Source organism: Rhea americana, unplaced genomic scaffold (genome assembly GCF_003343005.1).
Source record: "Rhea americana isolate MKP2758 unplaced genomic scaffold, rheAme1 scaffold_43, whole genome shotgun sequence".
Taxonomy (NCBI): Eukaryota; Metazoa; Chordata; class Aves; order Rheiformes; family Rheidae; genus Rhea; species Rhea americana.
In genome coordinates this window covers 5058308-5078514 of record NW_028186568.1, presented here as the reverse complement: position 1 = coordinate 5078514, position 20207 = coordinate 5058308, and the positions used below count along the sequence as shown (strand labels likewise).

The following is a 20207-nucleotide window of genomic DNA, read 5'->3' as shown; positions in this document are numbered from 1 at the left end:
TCTGGCATTCCCATTGTGGCTACTGGGAATGTTTTGCTTGAACAACAAAGCCTTCATCTCCCATGGAGATATCCGTCTTAGAGTTAGCTGAGGGGAACTTCTATTGGCTTTTAACTAAAGTTTGCCATAAAAGGGTTCAGCAAGCATTGAAGAATAATACACTCAAAATATCTTTTTTTCTTCTGTCTTATTTTTCTCTTCTTTTTTCTTTAAATAAAAATAAAAACACTTGTTCCCCTTTTCAGTTCATTTTTAGTTGCATGTAACTGGCCCATAGTTGAGGCATTGGAAACTAATATTCTGAATCCATTAAGTAAGTAGATTAGTAATAATATTTGGCATCCTGTCTTTGTGATCAATAGAAAAACAAGGTAACATGTGCAGTCCTGGCAGTGCATCTCTGCCCTAACCTAGAGTTCTTGGAGCATCCCAGATGAGGTGTCTGGATTTTTTTGGCCATAACATTCTTGGCTTCTGTACCAGTACTTCACTAAAAGAAGACATCTGTAATGGCTAGATATTTGGTATAAGTTATTACCACTATAAAAGTGTAACTACCAACTTGTACTACATTTCCCTATTTCACTGCCATCATGTAGCAGCAACCTGGATTTGCAGTACCCATTGAACTAKCAGTAAAAATACATACTCTGGCTGGTGCTCTGGGAATGTAGTCAGGCTTTGCAGAAGTGGCCCTAACTGGGCCTTTTTGCTTCACAAACATACCAATGGTAGCCATCACACACAGTAGTAGTACTGTTATTCTATAACTCAGTAGTTCCCCTTTCTCTATTTGAAACCCTAGATAGCTTATGTTTAGCTTAACTCATTTATGGTATCTTAAAGAGCCTGGCTGTTTAAAAATGCCATTCTTTTATGGGCTATCATAGACATAACAAAAGGTACTATCTTCATTCTCAGAATTCACATAAAGAACTGAAGCACATCAAAATATGAGTGGAATTTCCCATAAAGAGGCGTTTTACTATTTACTGTTTGCTTTCCTTAAAAGAGAGAAGCATCCAGCATTTCCATTTCATTAAAAATGAGGCTTACAATGTTAGTGAGAAGTTTCACACATCTTAATTATTAGTAGAATGAATTAACGACCAAATGAAGAACATGCTGCAGTTAGTAATTAAGGTTCCTTTCCCTTCTTGGATAAACATGCTAGTGCGATACTTCGTTTGTGGAGATGGAGCACAACACTGGTCAACTGATGTCTTAAGACTTGAATTTTGGGCTCATATATTAGCTGTGGTCCCATAATGCAGGAACTTAAGCGTCTTTGGGGAAATGCTACTCTTGTCACTTAGCTAAAGAACTGGATTATAAATGCTGGAAGTGGTCTCTAAGTGTATACCTAATACAGTATTCCTATGGAGACAGCCCACAAGCTTGTGTTTGTAAGCATGATGTGAGCCTGTAACGTGAGCCTGTGTGCTTGCAGTGCCCAAGTGTTTCCCTTAAGTTAGTGCATAAGTAGGAATGTTTGCTTGGCCAGTACATCCCCTGCCTGGAAGGCAGCCTTTGGAGCTGCTTTTGGAAGGCAGAACATGCTCCTGAGATGTTTAATTTGGAGAGAAAGACATAGTGAGTAGGTTTAGTTCTGTTCCTAACTGAAATGAGTGAAAGTGAGACTAGATCAAAGTATCAATCTATAAAATAAAGCTAGCGTATTGCATTTCATCTGAAATGCAGCAAGCTTGCATAGTCTGCAAATACAAAYAGCCTGCAAATTGAAAATAGAACAATTTTCACTTGTCCTTTTCACCTCTCCCGTTTCTTTTTCTGTCATCTTTTCTGAGGAAACGTGAAAAAAAGAGGGATGTAGATTTTTTAAATTCTTTGTGGAAAAATTAAAATTAAAGAGAGGACATATTGAGAAGTGGTATCAGAATAATTTTGAAAATAGGYCTTTTCCTGSAAAAAGCTGATTATGGGGTAGATTTTAACTAAAAAAAAAAARAATTATCTAGGATCTTTCTCCTCCTCTTGCAGACATACTTTTCTCAATGTGAACACTGAAATTTCTGTAGGATGATTCTGCATGTTTCTAGAGTGTAGTGTTGCCAAGCCTGATAAAATTCCTGTCAAACTCCAACCGCAATATGTTTTATTTCTGAGTCTTAATTGACTGTTTTTTATCAAGATATTGTTGGAAGGAGCATTAATTTAAGAAATAAAATATTCAACATCTTGATAAACAAAATATCTAATAGAATATAATTTAGATCAGGCCTGACAGCAGGATAAGTTGGCCTCTGATTATGCTTGCTTGTAGGTACTAAATGGGGGTACATAACATTTTAAGTATGCTTGGAATGGTTGTATGTGGTAGTTACATATGTGGTAGTTTTATGTAGAGTAGTAGAGAAAACACAGATCAATAACACTGAAATATCATCCAAAATTTGTGTGTATGGGTGTGAATTTTATCACTTTTAAAAATACTCCATTTTTTTGGAAGATATTTCTCTAAGCAGAATTTGCCTGAGCCAGACAGAATGTGCAGGAAAAAGGCGTGTAAGAGCAGTCAGGCATGAAAAAATTACCTTTTTAGTGTCAAATATGTGTCCAGTCACTACAGCAATTGTGTGAAAAGTCATGTTTTAAATGTTGTGGAGTTTTACTTTTCATTTCTGGCTAGGTAATGTCAATTTACATTAAAGGTTTAATATAAAATGAAAAATCTAAAAGCAAATGAAGTAGAAACTACTAGTGCTAAAGCAATAATACTGTTCTGAAGACTTTGAATCACAAATAGTTGTAAACCTCCTCAAATTTTCAGGGCAAGAATTATAAATTGGCTCACATTAGACTTACTCAAACTATTTATCAGCTCTGTTCCGTTCAGAAAGCCTAGTCGCGTCTTTGGTATGTAAGAAAAAATATATTAAAAAAAAAAAAAAAAAAAAAGGTGATTTCTGTAGCTTTAGTTTTTCTTGCAAATATTTGATTCAGTTCTAGTCACATTGTATCTCTCCAAATGTGATTGTTAGCAAATCAAGAGAAATATTATTGTGCCAAGAAAGATTCCAGCACAGCATTCCTTTTTTTATCTTAAAGCCTAGCTATCTGAATTGCTGGGCGATTGCAAAATGTAAAAAAACAGACTGTCTGCCACTGTTAAATGCCAGTAGAGAAGAGTTTAGGCTAAGATTGCTCTGCTTTTTTGTTTGAATCCAGAATGCAGCAATAAAAATAAACAGTGAAAGCATCAGCCGGACCTTGTCACAAAGCAGAAAGTCTTTATTTTATGGCTGTGTCAGGCTTAATGTCTGTGCTGACATCATTTCCAGCCCAAGAGGCTGACGATCTACGTCTTTGAAATTGAAACTTTGAACACATATAACTTGTTATGTATTTCCTATCACTACAGACTACAGCTATATGTGCTTCATTGTTCCAGACATGATCAGCTCTTTGGAATATGCATTGACCTAGGTCAAATATAGAAAATTTCCATTTTGTGAGTAACACATAAACCAAACTGTGTCTTCTACTCTGAATAAAAGATTTTTGTGCTAAATGAACTTCAAATTAGGGCCATTTGGCTTTTATCGTATCATTGGAAGTTAGCAGAAGGATATAAGAGGGAGAAAGAACCACAGAAGTGGGGGGAAAATGATTGATTGTTAGGCCAATTCARTAAAGTGTTCAAATAGATAGTTAACTTTAAACAGCTTAATGATGCATTGTATGCTTCTAAATTTAAGGGCAAGTATACATGGGTATTTTGAGGCATAATGGAGGGAAGGAAAGTAAGCTGTACAGAGAAACAATGAGAGGTATTTAGATTAGTCCATACCTAGGTCTGCTTTCTCAAATCTATATGACTTTAGAAAAGCTTTCTGTTTAGCATACAAACAGCTAAGGATCTGTAGAAAGACCTCAAGGGAATGTTTTCTTCAAATGATTAAGTTTAAACACTTTATAAGTGGTTTTAAAAAGTGATAAATGTTTCTGATCTGTTCAGTGGGATATTCCATCTATAATAAAATAACTACATAAACTTTTAAGATAGTTTTATGCATAAATACATAACAATCCTGTGTCATACAGAGTAATCTATTTGAAAGCAAGTGAAGGCTGCTTAGTGTATTGGGATTGGGAAAGGTACTTCTATTCTTACTGAAATTATATAACAAAGCAAAAAATACCAGATGGACTAAATCAAAATCTTTGCAGTCGATTTATCTCTTTTTTGGCAAGYTGTTTGCTTTTCCATGAGCAAATCTGGGCTACGTTTCCCTGTGGAGCCCAAAAGTTGCTGTAGATTCGTTTGTATCAAATGTCACTTTAGAGGTGGTGTTTACACCCTTGATGAGCTTGTGTCATTGTTTTAAARATAAACTTCTACTTCACAATAATAAATTTCTCTCTGTATGATATATTATTCAAGGGTTAGCCAGTAAAGGTAAAGTTGATTTTTTTTCCAAGACTCAGTATTTTAGGTGCTGTATTGTTGGAAACAGAACATAAAATAGATGAGTTCCAAGTCATTCCTGTGCTGCTTGCGAGGCTCATTCTGTTTTAAAAACCTCCTTGTGTACTACAGTTTCCTGTTAACTTTAGTGCCATTCAAGGAAGTCCTGTGCTTCTGAATCTGGTTCTAGATTCTGTAGATATGTACTTGCATTGCTTCACTTAATAGGTGAAAGTCTTTGCTGTTCCACTTAGAAGCTTAGCACAGCTATAAGTAACATTAAATTTTATCTGTGACAGRTACTGGACTCCAGTGCAGCTGCTAAGTCATAATAGTACAAACAACATAGAGGCCAATGTGCTAAACAGCACAGAGCCCGGTACTGCTCCAGTTTGTCAGCTAATACTGTCCAAGGGAGCTAATTTAGCCTAAAGTCATGTGTCTTCTCTTCATGTTCAGTTTCTGTGCTAGGAGAACTCTTTCCCAGCAGGCTTCTGGGATGTAAGAGCCCATTACCTGGATTAGAATCTTAAGTCAGTTAGCCACTGAAATAATGCAAAATTACAGTTGAGCACACATATCTGCAAAATTAGTTTTTTTCATTTTCTGAATATAGGCAAACAAGGCCTCATTTCAGCTTTCTACAGGTCCTAGGACCACAGTCTTCACCACGTCATACACCAAATTATTGTTGGAGCCTGCTGGATTACCTCCTTACTAATCTTAAACTAGGAGAGTAATAAAGTCTAGTGGGAGTTCTAGTCAGAAACCATTAACAAATTCAAGTCCCTGATTGAAAAATCCATTAGATAGTTCCAAAAGTTTAAACAAAAACAGATTTTAAAATAAAAAAATGTAAAGCTTTTCTTTTACAACTGAATACATTGTAATGTGGCTGACATTCCAGTGATGCACAGCACTGCACAGTGCTTTTCCTCATCTGACAYCTTGCAAACTTGGAATCTGCTCTGATACTGGGTTGTGTGTCACCAATGTGATGCCATTCACTTCACAAGAGCTATGGCTCCTTTGGCCAGGTGCTGTGATGTTGGAAATCAAAGCTGTGAGCTGATTCAGTAAGCTCAGAGCTGTCAGGTAAGCCCCACTATCTTTTACTCTCCATCTTCATTTCAAGATAGATCAGGGTCCATCCTGATCTGAATCATCCCTGTTGTGTCTAACAAGAAGAGGTGAATCTGTGTGTGAGAGACCACACTGKAATCCCCTTAGATGTCAGTACTCCTGTGATCTTCCTCTTGGCAAGCCATTTAGACCTACACTCGTCCTAGTAGTTTGGGGTGCATATATGAATCATCTTTGTTAGTTACACTTGCGTGAGATGCATAGAGGATCTTTTAGACAGAATTCTTCACTGCTGAGTGCACATGTAGGATTTAGTGCAGTTGCCCCAGCAAAGCAATTTGGCTTTACTGAGTGGTTATAAGCAATGGGCATGTGAAAGGTTGGTTTCTCTACAGGTTTGAGCTTATGCTTGACTGATTTTTGTTTGTTATGATCTGCAAGGTCTTCCTACATCTGTGGGATGTTTAATATCTATCTTTTGTGTGAATACTTCTATGTGAACTTGTGTTTCAGGCTTTCTTGCAGTCAGGGTGAAAAATAAGTTTTGTCTCCTTTTTCAACTGTTATTTTCAATAAGGTCTAGAACATAATTCTCTTGAATTCTTCCTTTCTTCTGGAAAATTTGGTTGARATCAGGCAGTAGGCTCAAAAGATACTGTAACTGGAGCACACAGGCAGACACTCAGATGATGTAATCTTACAAATTTATCAAAAATATGATAACTCATTTCGACTTCAGTGATGTATTTGGAATGACTTTAGCTCTTCTGTATTAGTAATGTAATGTTTATGAGTATTCTAAGGAATAATATTTTTAAATGCCTTCTTTTTGTCCTGACAACCCTGTTATATTTTTTCTATCAGGTTTGGATTGCATCTCTGTGTCATACTTCTTCCCCTGTGGTAATACCTTAGTGAAATAAAAAGTCAGAACTAGAAATAACATTTTGACTATTCACATTTTTAGATGCTTAACTTGAAAAAGAACATCCTCCTGAGATGTTTTCTTTTGAATATAATGAAGGACATTAATACCCAACAGCTTTAAAATGTTTCCATAGTTATGATGCAAAACAAAGCTTCGAATCTGAATTTCATATTTCACTAAATTTGGTCATTGTTGTTTTTAAAGAATATTAGATCATCTACAAATAGGATGCCTTTAGAACGCCAAACTGTTTAGAAGCAAAGTGGTGGACAGTGTGGAGAACTTTTYTTTCTCTCTAGTGTGCTTTTATGATAATTCAAATATTGGAGATGATTTACAAACCTGCACTATAGCACTATAGTACTATAGCAGAGACCTTATGTGGTGGAATTTATATCACTTTTCCTTTTAGACTTTTAAACCACATGTCATTCTAGAAAAACAAGGACAGAGGTTCAACAAAGAGGTGATTTATTTTCAGTTAAAACACTAGCTACATTAAAACCACATGTTATTAAGTACTATATATCCAAACCATGCTCAGAATAAGGCAAATGACACCAAAGGTTGGTTAAAATATATTTTTTTCCTAAGCTTTGGCAGTACATATACTAACAGATTCTACCTGAGTACACAGTACATTAATTATAATTTTTCCTTGATAAAAATCTAGTAAGTTATTAAAGTACCAGAGTATAAATTTTTTCAGTCTCTCACTATTTTTTTGTCATACTTCTGGATGGTAGAACTTTTCTGTCCAATTTAGGTGGCACTGTGTCTCTGTGAATAGCCTTCCTGAAACAGCGTAATATGATTGAGTTTATTTAATTCTGAAACTTGGATTTTCCGTGTAAAACATCTTGTACTTCAGACATTTTACCAACATGAACTGTCTAATAACACTCATAATGTTCCTCTGATATAAGTAAAATCTCATGTTATAGATGAGTAAAGTAATGCACAGAAGTTATGCATACAGGCCCAAGACTAGAAGGGAAATCACTATGAATAGCAGAATAAAGGGGACCCAATTTTATGTTCAGTGCACAGATACTGAGGACTGTTTTCTGTCCTCAGTATGCTGCACTTTACACACCAAATTGCCTAGGACTTCAAGGGAATTTTATGTGCTAATTTTGCTAGGTAAGTTGTTCAAAACTTGGTGGCATTGACCAGTGAAGAATTCATCTGGTACTCCAGACAGGTTTTTTGCGGTTACATAGAACTTCCATGTTGGCTCTGTACATCTGTGGCATTGGCACAGAGACAGTACWTGGGAGACCAGGAACTTGCTGGCTCATGCTTATGTGACGGAGTAGCTCTTGGGGTCTGCTAGAGGTTAAAGAAATGTCAAGATGCACTGGTATCAAATGGGGAAAATGAAAGTGCTGTTGCCTTATTTTTCTGATTCTGTTCAATGTGCAACTTGCATAGGCCAGAAAATATGTCCCTATGCTAAGAATTTACAGTCACTAACCCCCATTAATGTTCCTGCCTCATAGGTAAACACTGGACAATTTTAGTCCTAGAGTGCTACCAGCCAGTTACTGTTGAAAAATCTTTAAACAAAACACAGAGCAGAAGCAGTAATTTTTTCTGCTTGTATCCTTGAGATCATTCTAATTCAGATGTTACAGTCACATCTTGAAATCATTAATGCCACCTTAAGCTTGCCTGGTATTCTTATTTGTCTTGAAATTCTTAGCTCAAGTAAATCCTGGAATATTGATTCTGCATCAGCAACTTGCTAAAATTTCTAATTACCTTAAACAAAAAAGGTACAACAGATTTTTATGTGTCTTTTCTCAGTCTTTGGTTGCCTAATCAAAGTGTAATATATTAGACAATAGAAACTCCATTGAATTAAAACTATTCTGTTTGCTACCTTCTCTTGAATAGAGACCAGTACCAAGTAATCATAGAATCATAGAATCAGTACRGTTGGAAGGGACCTCTGGAGATCATCTAGTCCAACCCCCCTGCTCGAGCAGGGTCACCTGGAGCATGTTTTAATCAGGGTTGCATCCAGGCGGGCCTTGAAGATCTCCAGAGAAGGAGAGTCCACAACCTCCCTGGGCAACCTGTGCCAGTGCTCTGTCACTCTCACAGGGAAGAAATTCCCCCTCAYGKTCAGGCAGAACTTCCTGTGCTTCAGTTTCTGCCCATTGCCTCTTGTCCTGTTGCATGGCACTACTGAAAAGAGTTTGTCCCCATCCCCTTGACACCCTCCCTTCAGGTACTTGTACACACTGATAAGATCCTCCTTCAGTCTTCTCTCTCCCAGGCTGAAGAGGCCCAGCTCTCGCAGCTGCTCCTCATGGGGCAGRTGCTCCAGCCCTCTGATCATCTTTGTAGCCCTACGCTGGACTCTCTGCAGTAGCTCCATGTCTCTCTTGCACTGGGGAGCCCAGAACTGGACACAGTACTCGAGATGAGGCCTTCCCAGGGCTGAGTAGAGGGGCAGGATCACCTCCCTCGACCTGCTGGCAACAGTCTTCCTAATGCACCCCAGGAGACCATTGGCCTTCCTGGCCACRAGGGCACACTGCTGGCTCATGGTCAGCTTGTCATCCACCAGCACTCCCAGGTCCTTCTCTGCAGAGCTGCTCTCCAGCAGGTCAGCCCCCAGCTTGTACTGGTGCCCAGGGTTATTTCTCCCYGGGTGCAGGACTCTGCACTTGCCCTTGTTGAACCTCATGAGGTTCCTCTCCGCCCARCTCTCCAGCCTGTCCASRTCTCTSTGAATGGCAGCACAACTAATGTGTGAGACAGTGCAAGAAACCACACAGTGGACAAAAGATCCATGCGGTAGGCTTGACTTAAGTCTAAATCATAAACTATTCCACACATTTTTAGCATGATAGAAATTAAGCAAGGAAAAAAAAAACATCATTGAGGTGCCCGCTCCCTCAACAAGCCTTCTGTAGTGCAGTAAATTTAGTTTAATTATTTTACCAGCCTGGTAGTGGCATCCATAGTCACAACTTAGATCACTGCCTAACTGAAGTAAACAGTGTGCAAACTCATAATAGAAAGTACAAAGCAGCTATGTTCCTGCTGTCTGCTTCTCCTTTTATGAAGAACTAGAAAACTGGTTTTACTGCTACTATCACCAGCACTGAAAGAATATTAATAGCTATTACTGTATCAGACCAGCAGGAGAAGCCCAATTCTTCTGCCCTTTTTGACAGCAGCAAGAGCAGCAAGGCTAGCTCTCAAGGTTCTCCCCCTGTCTTGTCTCCCAGTTCTACCATCCCCTCTGTACTTCACTTTTTCTAACCTCCTGGCTTTGATGTGGCAAAATTTCTGATTTGTTTACACTGCTTGGCAGCATGAGCAGCTTGGACAAACCAAAAGAACTCATAGCTTAAATAGGCAGCCAAAGGGTAGGAGGAAGAACATAGGTATACTAGTGACTGGCATGTGATAATCAGTAGGAAATGCTGCTGTCAGGGAGGTGAATTAGGAGGATATTGACCRAAAGCCTGAAAAGCAATTATGATACAATTATTGTTTTCATTAGTTTTGTTTCCAAAAAATAATCCAAGTGATTGTACTTTGTCACTGATTATCATTTCCATTCTCTTTATGTGGGTCTCAGAACCATCTTCCTTTTTTCTCCTTAGGTTATCACCTACCTTTACATTGCATCACCAAACTGACTTGTCTTTTTCCTTTTTCTAGATGTTTCCAGATGTGTAGCTGAGAGGAAGTACACTCAGGAACAAGCTCGCAAGGAATTTCAACAAGTGTTTATCCCAGAATGCAATGATGATGGCACATATAGTCAGGTTGAAAATTTTTGATTTGGTATATTGCATGTCTGAAAGGTTAGAATTTGTATGCATTTGCAGAAAATTAAGAAAAATGTAATGTAATGAAATGTAATTTCAAAATGGAATGTAATTTGTGCTAACACTAAGGTTAAAAAAAGGAAAGAAAATTTATATTTTGTACCAGCTGAGTTCTTTTTTTTTTTTTTTTTTTTTTTTTGAAGTTGGCCATCAAAAGAGCCAAACATTACTGTTGTTAATGTGATACTCTCCCTATTCTTCTAGGCTGAGGCAGCCGAATCATTCTTGTATCCCCCTGAATACTCATCAGATGGTAAAATGTTTGGAATTTCTGATCTACTCCTGATCTGAACAAGAAATCTTGTGACGAGAGTCCATATTTTAGTGCTAAAGCATGAATCATAAAGGAATCTTCCCTATTATTCATTGATTTTCTACACAGGCATACAGCCTGAGACAAATTTATGTAGATTAGATTATAGAGTTCAGAAGGGATGCAATTAAAAGCTTATTCTTTGATATATATTCTAGTCGTGATTGCTTTCTGCTACCTCCGTACTGCGTTTAAATCGCAGAGTTGTGCAGAGGACAATCCATCTCACTTTAAGTGTGGTGAAGGAAATGATATTGGCCCTCAGGAAATATAATGCAATTGATTTCTAAGAGGAATTCCAAGAGTTTCCTTTCTGACAACTTGGGATATGAATAATGCTGGCAGAAGCACTGTGTCCTGATCTTTCAGTGGGTGGAACAATATGTTCTCTATGTGGAAAAAAACTCAAGACTGCTTACTTTAGGAACAGTTTATTTGTCCCCTGAGGATCTTCATTGTGAGGTTTTTGTAACACCTGCACCTCACACTTCTGAAATAGGGCATAAGCAACAACATATTTCAATAGTTTTCTCTTCCACTGTAAACTGAAGGATCTACCACACTGTGCTTGACAGAAGCTCTTCTTTATGCTAAGGATTATGTATTGGACTGAAATTAAGGTCTTTACGATTTATCATTCTAGGCTTCGCCAATAGAGTTTGTTGGACGAGCCGTTTGTACGTGTGTCGTGAATGCTTCGGGGTAATAGACATATGTCTCATAGACTACACGTGGTTCGTATCATTTCTGACAGGTTCAGTGCCATAGTTACACTGGATACTGCTGGTGTGTCACGCCTAATGGTCGTCCTATCAGTGGTACTGCTGTGGCCCACAAAACTCCTCGGTGCCCAGGTAAGATTTGTTTGGCTGGCCAGGTTATAACATTGTGTCAAGAATAACAGTCAAGGTAATTTGTGGCATCTGATTAGACTTAAGGAAAAAATTCTTCTCTGGGAGCCTGGTTCAGCACAGGAACAGGTGCCTGCAAAGACTATGGACTCTCCATCCTTGGGGATTTTCAAAACTTAGCTAATTAGTCTAACTGAAGTTAGCTCTGCTTGAGTTCTTCAGAGGTTATTTCCATCCTAAATCTTTCTGTGATTCTATGATCCATCTACTTTATTTGTATTATAATCTAGCAATTGAGGGGGGTTTCTGCTGTGATGTTTGTATGGTATATATATGTGTTGATATATGAAACCATGCTCATGCTTTGCTGAGTTAGTTCTTTATGTTGTAACTATTTTGCAAGTAAACGCACTGCAAAAATTCCAGAGGATTTTTGCCTTTCAGATATTTAAGTACTTAGATTATAGAAAAATCCCAACCCCAACAGAAATATGGAGTGTGAATATCCTGATTTGTGATGTAGCCCAGTGAAACAGCTCCCACAGCAAATCTGATAAATGGCTAGATCGAAAGGAGAAGTAAAAATGAAATGAAACACTAAGAACATAATGGAATCATTGTCAGTAGAAATTAACTGACAAATCAAATTATTGCTGTGTGCATTGCCCTTTATCTTTCATCAAGACAATTAACAGGTTCACTGTTTTTAAGGAATTTGCTTATGACCTTATTTCATTGACACTGATAATATATGTAATAAATTCTCAGTGTATGGGCAGCTGCCAGAATTATTGTTCACCTTGCTTGAGGCTGACAGAATGGCACCCCTTCAACAGAAACAGCTCTAAAAATATTTGTGCTCTATGTATTATGCTTCTGCTTGTGCACTAGAAGACCCTTGCATGTTCATGCATGCAAGATCATTCCCTTTCAGAAAGTGGAAGGAATAACTACTAACTTAAATAAGTTCACCTTGTAACAAAAATTAAGCTGAAAAAAAGTGTCTTTGCAAAGGCACTTTTTCAGTTGCTGTTGAGAGAGTTCACCTGGCATGATCTACCTCAATTGTTCAAGTACCATATTGATATTTTTGATAAATAGGTGAAGAAAGGAAGAGACTAGAGAAAAAAAAATCTCAACAAAGTCTGTGAAAAGTTAATTCCACCTTTAAAACCTATTTAGTTTAAATAAAGTTGATTAGAGTGTGGTGCTAATAATGCCAAGGTTGTGGGTTTGATTCCTGTATGGGCCACTTGATTGAGGGTTGGACTAGATGATTGCCAGAGGTCCCTTCCAACCTCACCAATTCTATGCTTCTATGATTCTGTGACTTTCAGAGCCTTCCATACGTTTTGCCTGTGGGTAAACTTCAGTTAAAAAGAATCTTCAGTCTAATTCATTYGATGCAGTCTAAAATGGGATATACGTTGAAGAGTCATTGTGGCATGACAATGAATTGTGAAAAGTCATGTAAAATTCAGGCTTAAAGTTCAGAAACACATACATTAATTTTAATGTAATTACTGTTTATAACTGGGTCTTGGCTTCAGAAGACACAGATAGTTAGGATAGCGTTTACATGCTTCAAATACTGTCTGTTTCTGCACGTTCACAACCATAGCGTCTTTGAAAGTGTGCCTTCATTGCTTTCTGTRGAATATCAATTTGTGTCATAAAGCTTTGTAGCTTCCTCAGTTTCATCTGCATCAGTGAAGAAAGGATTATGTATATGCTGAAATTTCAACAAGTAATTGTTTGGTAACCGTGTCACAATGTGTGACATTATTTTCTTGAGTCAATATTTTGCTGAATTGGTTACTGTACATTCATTTGATTTTGTGCATTTAGTATCAAGGAGAAGCTGCAATGTAGCTTCAGGTTAATTAACAGAGTCACGGAAGAACTATTCTACCTCTACAGGTACCAAGCCCTGATTCCCCTTAAAGGTATATTCATGTGCCTAGAAGATAACCTGCCAATTGCTTCAGTATTTTTTGGAAGCATGGAAAGGGAAGTTAGTTTTACAGAAATGCCAAGGCGAACGGGATGCTAGCATTCAATTTTAATTTAGTAGTTTGGGGATAAGAAGACTGCTCTTGGGTCCAAGTGAGTATACAGAAACTGATTCTGCTGCATGGAAAGCCAAGGATAGTTTTCTAGTTGTCGTTAGATGCTTTGGGACTGGCTCTGCAGCAGTCTTTCTCTGCTTGTATTTGTGCTCTTTTTACTGGTCAGCACCCCTTCTTTGTCCCTTAGGAAAGAATTCCAGCTACAGCATAATTCAGAAATTAACTTGAAGCGCTAGAGGATTTTGCAGTTGTAGTGGGTAAGGGCTCAGTCTTGAAGAGGTCTGGAGAAACCTTTTCATTCAGCAAAGAGGACAGCTGCGGATTTTCTCAGAAAGTTACATAGCATAATAAGGCAAAACTACTGAGCTTTAAGATGAAACCTCTCTCCCGTTTCTGAGTATATGCTCAGAATTGACATCTGTTTAGTATAACAAAGGTTCCCCTCTCCCACCTTAGCAGGACTGTTGATGTTTTCCAGAACACCACTAACTCACTTTTATACTTTTTCTTTAGCACCACTATGCACAGGAATTTTAGTCAAAATGTTAGTAGGTATACTGAAGCTGAATAGATGTGCTGTTGTCTTAACTAGCAATTGTGGGATCCTATTATTTCCCAGATTACTGTCTCTAGTCAGTCTAATACATTTTTTGATGGTTACTAATCATTTTGCAGGCATTGTCTTGCTATTTCTTGATATTGCAAGGAAATTTCTTGTAGTAATGGCACCCTGASAGCTGCATTTCTATGTAGCTTTCACTTGTGTCTGTTTATTCTGCATGAATGATGTTATAGTTATTTCAAAGAGTTTACGCATATGTGCTAGACTTTTTTTTTTTCTCCCAGGATCACTTTTGCTACCTTTTTCTTTTAGAGTAGAACCCATGCAGACCATAAAGATGACAAATAGAGTCAATTGTGAACATCTTTTTGAAATGATTTTCTCATAGGAAATATGGTACCATAGAATGTGTGAAAAATTCTCTTCTAAATAAAAAGTTTCAATGTTTTCAACTCCAGTTCTGCACTAATTTCAGATAAATATATCTAATCAACTGTGCTCTTCCAAAATTATGGGATAATTTCTTGCCTTTCATTTTCTCCCAGTGGAACCTTCTTTGACTTGGGTGAATATCCAGAAATAGGAGAGAAGAGCATGACAGCCTGAAAGAATCTGGAATTTAATAAAGGAAATAYGGAGCAGAATTTAGAATGAGCAGTTAGGAGTTTGTTTTTGTGTTTTTTTCGCCTGTGCATGCTTTATATTTGCTATGTGATTTGTGTAGGTCAAATAACTTTATCTAAATGTTAAATTTTTTATGTGCATAACATGATTCTTCCTAAAGCTATTTCAGATCCTGCGATAGAAAATATATATTTTTATGTATCTGCAATATCTCTATGAACAATTAAGTGCTCACTGTGCTGTTTTGATTACTCTTATTAAAACTGTATTTTTTCCTAGAGACAAAAGATGTAGAAGGATGGAGGTTCTAAAGAAGCATTAAAAAATGCAGGAATCTTTCCAATGGGTTCATATAAAACCTTCCCTTTAATTACTACATCCTTACCCAAAAAAGCTCCTCATCTATCCTTTCCAAGTCATTCCTACAGCAACACTTGGTACTGCTAAAACACACATGATAAATCTCAAAGTGCCATTCCATTCCATAGATATAATCTCCACTGTTTCAGAAGCAGTGATGGGAAGGAGAGTAAATCAAACACATTCTCATGACAGCATTAAAAAGAAAGCTCCTTAAAAATGATGAATGTCCCCCAATCCTTTCACTAAAGAACACCATACGTAAAATAGACATTTTTATAGCTCCCCATTTCTGTTATCAGCACTTCAGGGAACTGCAGAAATTCCAAACCCAGAGTCCTGGGAAATGGGTCAGAAATTGAGAAGCAGGTGTTAAATTGTCACTGGAAAATAAAATGTTCTCCTATTGTAGRATTTATCTGCCATTTTAACTCCTCTGGGGTTCTACCTTAGCATGCCTATGAGGTTGCACAGGGATAACAAGGTTTTATTGTTCTTTGAAGTTGGTTTGTTACCTCACATTGAAGATACCATCATCTTCTCTAAAGGCATATGAGTACCTTTAAAAATTCAGAATTCTTCCCATCTGTATAATATTATCATCAGATACKGTAATGAAAATGATCATATTTGGGAAAGCAATGATCTTTTTTGAGTTTATATTATATTTCTTTTATTAATTGAGAAGAATTTCCATCCTTGAATTATCTAGTTCTTCTGTCCCCGTATGTAATAGTTTCCTTATACATATATTCTCATACACACACAGGTGCAAAATATAGAACATGAACAGTTTACATTCCTGTTTCTTGTTCTCTGCATTCGGTGATTACTTATCAAGTATTCCTTAGCAGGAGATCAAAAATTGTTATCTAAAACAGATAATAGTAAGCATTCCTTTTCTCCTTTAAAGCCCAGTAATATATGATCAGAACTATAGAAAATATATATGCAAAAATCATAAATCACAAAAATCACATCATATTCCGTGAAGGATTTACTATGCCTCAGAAGCTTTTAAAGTGAAACTGGACTGAATAGTGGATTTTGAAGTACACTAAGGCTTATGCCTTAGTTTAGATGAAATAGATGAATATTTCTACCATTTAAAAAAATTCATCAAAATCATTAATGGATGTATAGCTAAGCAAATGAAAGATATAAGTATRTATGAGCTAGAATGRTACTGAATTATTAAAATAATGCTGSTGAATCTAACATCCCTCCTTGCCTTTTCCACTAACATCAATATATTTATGTGGTGTGATTTGGTTGCTTAAAGTTAATTAAAAACTTCAAAATTGATTTGTATTGCCTAACTTTTAGAAAAGGTATACACTGAGATTTCTGCTTGTTACCTGGCTGAAAATTTGAGCACTTCCATTGTGAGTATTGAAGATATAATTGCSTAAATAACTTAATTTGCAACCTCTTGTCACCATTTAAGCTAGAATTACTTCTAACTCAAATATATTCAAAAAATGGTAGGAAAAAAACAATGTAAGTTCACTAACATTCCTCCTCCAACTCAGAGTGAATACCAAARCAAATTTTCTGCCAATATTTGTTCAAATAAATTTAAAATCCCAAGTGAAAGTATATTAAGGGCAGTTATTTCACTTAGGAACTTCTGTGAATATTTTCTTTATCTTCTAAGTTATAGTCAGCCTAGGGAACCGAATTTTGCCATCTTTATGTAATTTCACAGTGAAATTAGTTTCACTATGGTATAGTTAGCCTTTGTGAATATCAATCTGCCTCTACACCCATCATTTTTCCTTCAAAATTTAGGTAAAAGAAAGAAAAGCACAGGAAAAAGTTCAGTTTTCCTGATTCTACTTCACTATCACAAAGTCATCATTTCTCATCATTTTACTTACATATGGAGTAATCTGAAGGCATCTTGATGATAATGAGATCTGTAAAGGCTTTTCCACTTCTGGGTCTAAAATGTGGAATACTGCATAAATTTCTCAGATCCTTTAAATTGCTTAGATAGGAACTCAATTTTCAGTTCCATTTATAACCATTTCAGGCTCAGACTTCGAAGGCCCTGTTCCTGTCTCCTCCAACATGCATACAGAATCCATAATTGCCTGGTGTCACCTAGAAAACATGCTCTTGTCAAGTTAGTAGGCATAATGCAAGAGCATGTGCTGCGTAATAGCCTAAAAGAGGTCAGAAGAAATCCTCTTTTTGCAACTTCCTGCCCTAGCTTTTCTGTACAGTATGCAACTGTTTAGTTCAGCTCACAGTGCTTGTCYGTAATCACAGTATTACAAAACTATAGTCTGAGATTCACAATCTTTGCTAGAAAGTGTAGCATGGATTTTCCATATATGTGTAAGAGAGTTACTGATAGTATTCATTCTTGCTAGAGTGAAAAGTCTCCTCAAACAGGATGGGTGTTTGGCATATCCTAAAGACATTCAAACTTTTGATTGACTGAATATTGTCTGGAAGTTAATTCCCTAACTGGCCCGGTACTGGGCAAGAGATTTAAGAAACCCTACGAAGTGCTTGAAGTGGGTGGGCAAGTCTGTGTGTGTAGGATGGGATCTGTCCTGCACAAGAAACTGCAGGTGAATAGGATTTCACATAATGACGGGACTATGCRTATGATTGTAGGATGTGGCATCTGGGTGTCTGTTTGGAAGGGACAATATGACTGTGCAGCACATGAGCATGTTTTTGCACTTTATTTATGTAGTGTTTAGTGTCATCTTTTTCTCYGGTTAATAAATTTATCAATAGCCAATAATTTAATGGTGCACAGATGCAGATGTCAGGCCAAGCTAAAATCTCTGACTTGCAAAAGAAGAATTATCTGGATCTTTATTGCTATAATAAGCAAAGAGGAATCATTAAAACTGAACTGCGTTAGAAAACTAGAAAACACATTAATAATGAAAATAGTATTTTTCTGGTTAATTCCTTTTTCCAWTTGCAGGTTCTGTAAGTGAGAAGTTGCCACAAAGAGAAGGTGCAGGAAAAACAGGTAAATATCTTAGAATGCCTTTAAATAGAAACTAAAATAGCTGTGGGATATAACATCTTGATTTCTCATAGATTTAAAATATCAATGTATATATATATGATGTATATTATATGCATATATAATGTATATATACATGCATGCATGCWATCATTTTATGTCTGCATTGAAGATATTAGTAAGCTTTGGGTATAAATGTATGTACATGTATGTGTTTGTCTGTATATGCATACACATCATTTTTTTTCTAGTTTCAGCCCTGCAGACTTTACTATTCTGAGCTGATGGGAAAATAATTTTTCTACCTATAGCTAGTCTCCAAACTCTCATACTATTTTCTTGCTCTGGAGGATAGATTGTTCTGTTTCTGATAAAGCCAACGTTTCAGAGTCCCAAGATCCCAGGAACTGGAGTCATTGCTTTATCTTCATAGCAACCAGTGTTTGAGTTGTCTTATACATAGCATTTCATTCTATATTGTGATTAATTCAACTAATTGCTTACAATCACAACCAAATAATTACTATTAATAGAGATAGATCATGGTGTATATTATGTCATTCAGGGCAAAATCTGATGTGACTCAAACATAGCTGGTACATGTAAATCAGGGAGATATTTGTGTTCTAAACAAAATTAAAGCTCTCACTCTCCAAATACTTAAATAAATTTTAAAGTCAGTTGAAAATAATATAGGAAATATTACTGCCAGTTACACTAGGCTAAATTAATTTTAATGAAGTTGTTCGTATTTCTTCTAAAGCTAGTGAATATCCAGTTTGATGCACGACAAATGTAAGTGGTAAATTTTTTTACAGGAACTTTTGCAGCATTATAATATGCCTAACATTTAAATAAATTATTGTGCAGTTAGGTTGAGAAAATCAGTATCTCTTTAAAGGCTAATAATGACAAAGTATTTTAATAATCAGTGGAAAATCTTTCCTTCATATATTTCCAGACACATTGTGGGCTCCAATAACCTTAAGTTTCCCATTACTTTTTGGGAAAAATTCCTTTAGGTCAGGAATTTCATTTTTGGCTTTAAGCTACATGAACTATCTCATATATAAAACCTGTCTGAATCTTGGAATTCTTTATTTATGTCTGTGATTGTGAGGGCTGAGATGATTATAAGGACTGAGTTGCTGAAGCCTGAATAGGCAGTCATAGAACAAGAAGCTTAAATTAACACAATTTATCATATTTCCCTCCTCATCATGTATATTTATATCTAAAATGACACAGTTGCGTTTTACTTATGCCTCCTTTTTAGTCTCCAACACAAACTTGCAGCACAAAGGACAGCTATCCTTATTCCCAGGTGGTTCCTGGCTTTTCTTAGATGCTGCTTACTTCCTCTCCCCACCCTTCTCCCAACCAATCACTGCCTTATACTTTAAATAAAGTAACATTGCTGAAGACATCACAACCTCTCTAAAGACCATCACAGAGTTATGAATCAGATCATCTATACGAGTTAAAGATCTGTGCTTTGGCTTCACAGTTAGTACAGTAGAAATATTTTATAGCTCAGTAATACAAAAGCTTGAAAGGCCGTGTCAGCAGTTTTTGCAGTAACCATAAATTTAGCATACTCCCCTCCTTGCCTGTCTTCCCTCTATGTGGCTTCTATGGACTAGCCGGTGGTACTTAGACAGGTGTACCTGCTAGTATCATAACCAAGCAAGCTTTGTTGGGTTCATGATGTTCCCTGTGCTGCAGAGGACATGCTACAGACATTCAGGTTTGGTCCTGAAGACTGTTAACAATAGGCAGCATAAACCTGGCCTGAGACAGTTTCTTCTTCCAAGATCTTCCTCACAGACCCACAAGAGAAGAAGATCTGGCAGGCTATATGTGTTGCAGTACTGCAGCTCACTTTCTCTGGGTATTTTAACACTGAAAGRAAATTTCTAGATGTGAGTTTTGGAGATAAAGAGCTGTATTTGCATGTTTACAAGTTTGCATATTAAACTGAATAAGGCCAAAGCCTGAAGGAGACTTGCTAATGTATCTTTCCTTAGACCTCACAGTTCCCTTCGTTAGCCAGGGAGACTACTTGTATTATTTGAGACAAGATTACATCAACTTTTCTCTGATTATTAGCTGATTGCCTGACTGGAAATTTTTTGGTTA

General features: G+C 36.8%; 1 protein-coding gene across 1 annotated transcript in view; it reads left to right on the top strand.

The window, feature by feature from the left end:
- Positions 1-20207, top strand: part of SMOC2 (SPARC related modular calcium binding 2) — a 109231-nt gene that overhangs the window by 10055 nt on the left and 78969 nt on the right. The window contains exons 3-5 of the mRNA XM_085315422.1: positions 10125-10231; positions 11362-11461; positions 18024-18071. Of these exons, the coding sequence (XP_085171548.1) occupies positions 10125-10231; positions 11362-11461; positions 18024-18071 (255 nt within the window). The remainder of the gene's footprint in view (positions 1-10124; positions 10232-11361; positions 11462-18023; positions 18072-20207) is intronic.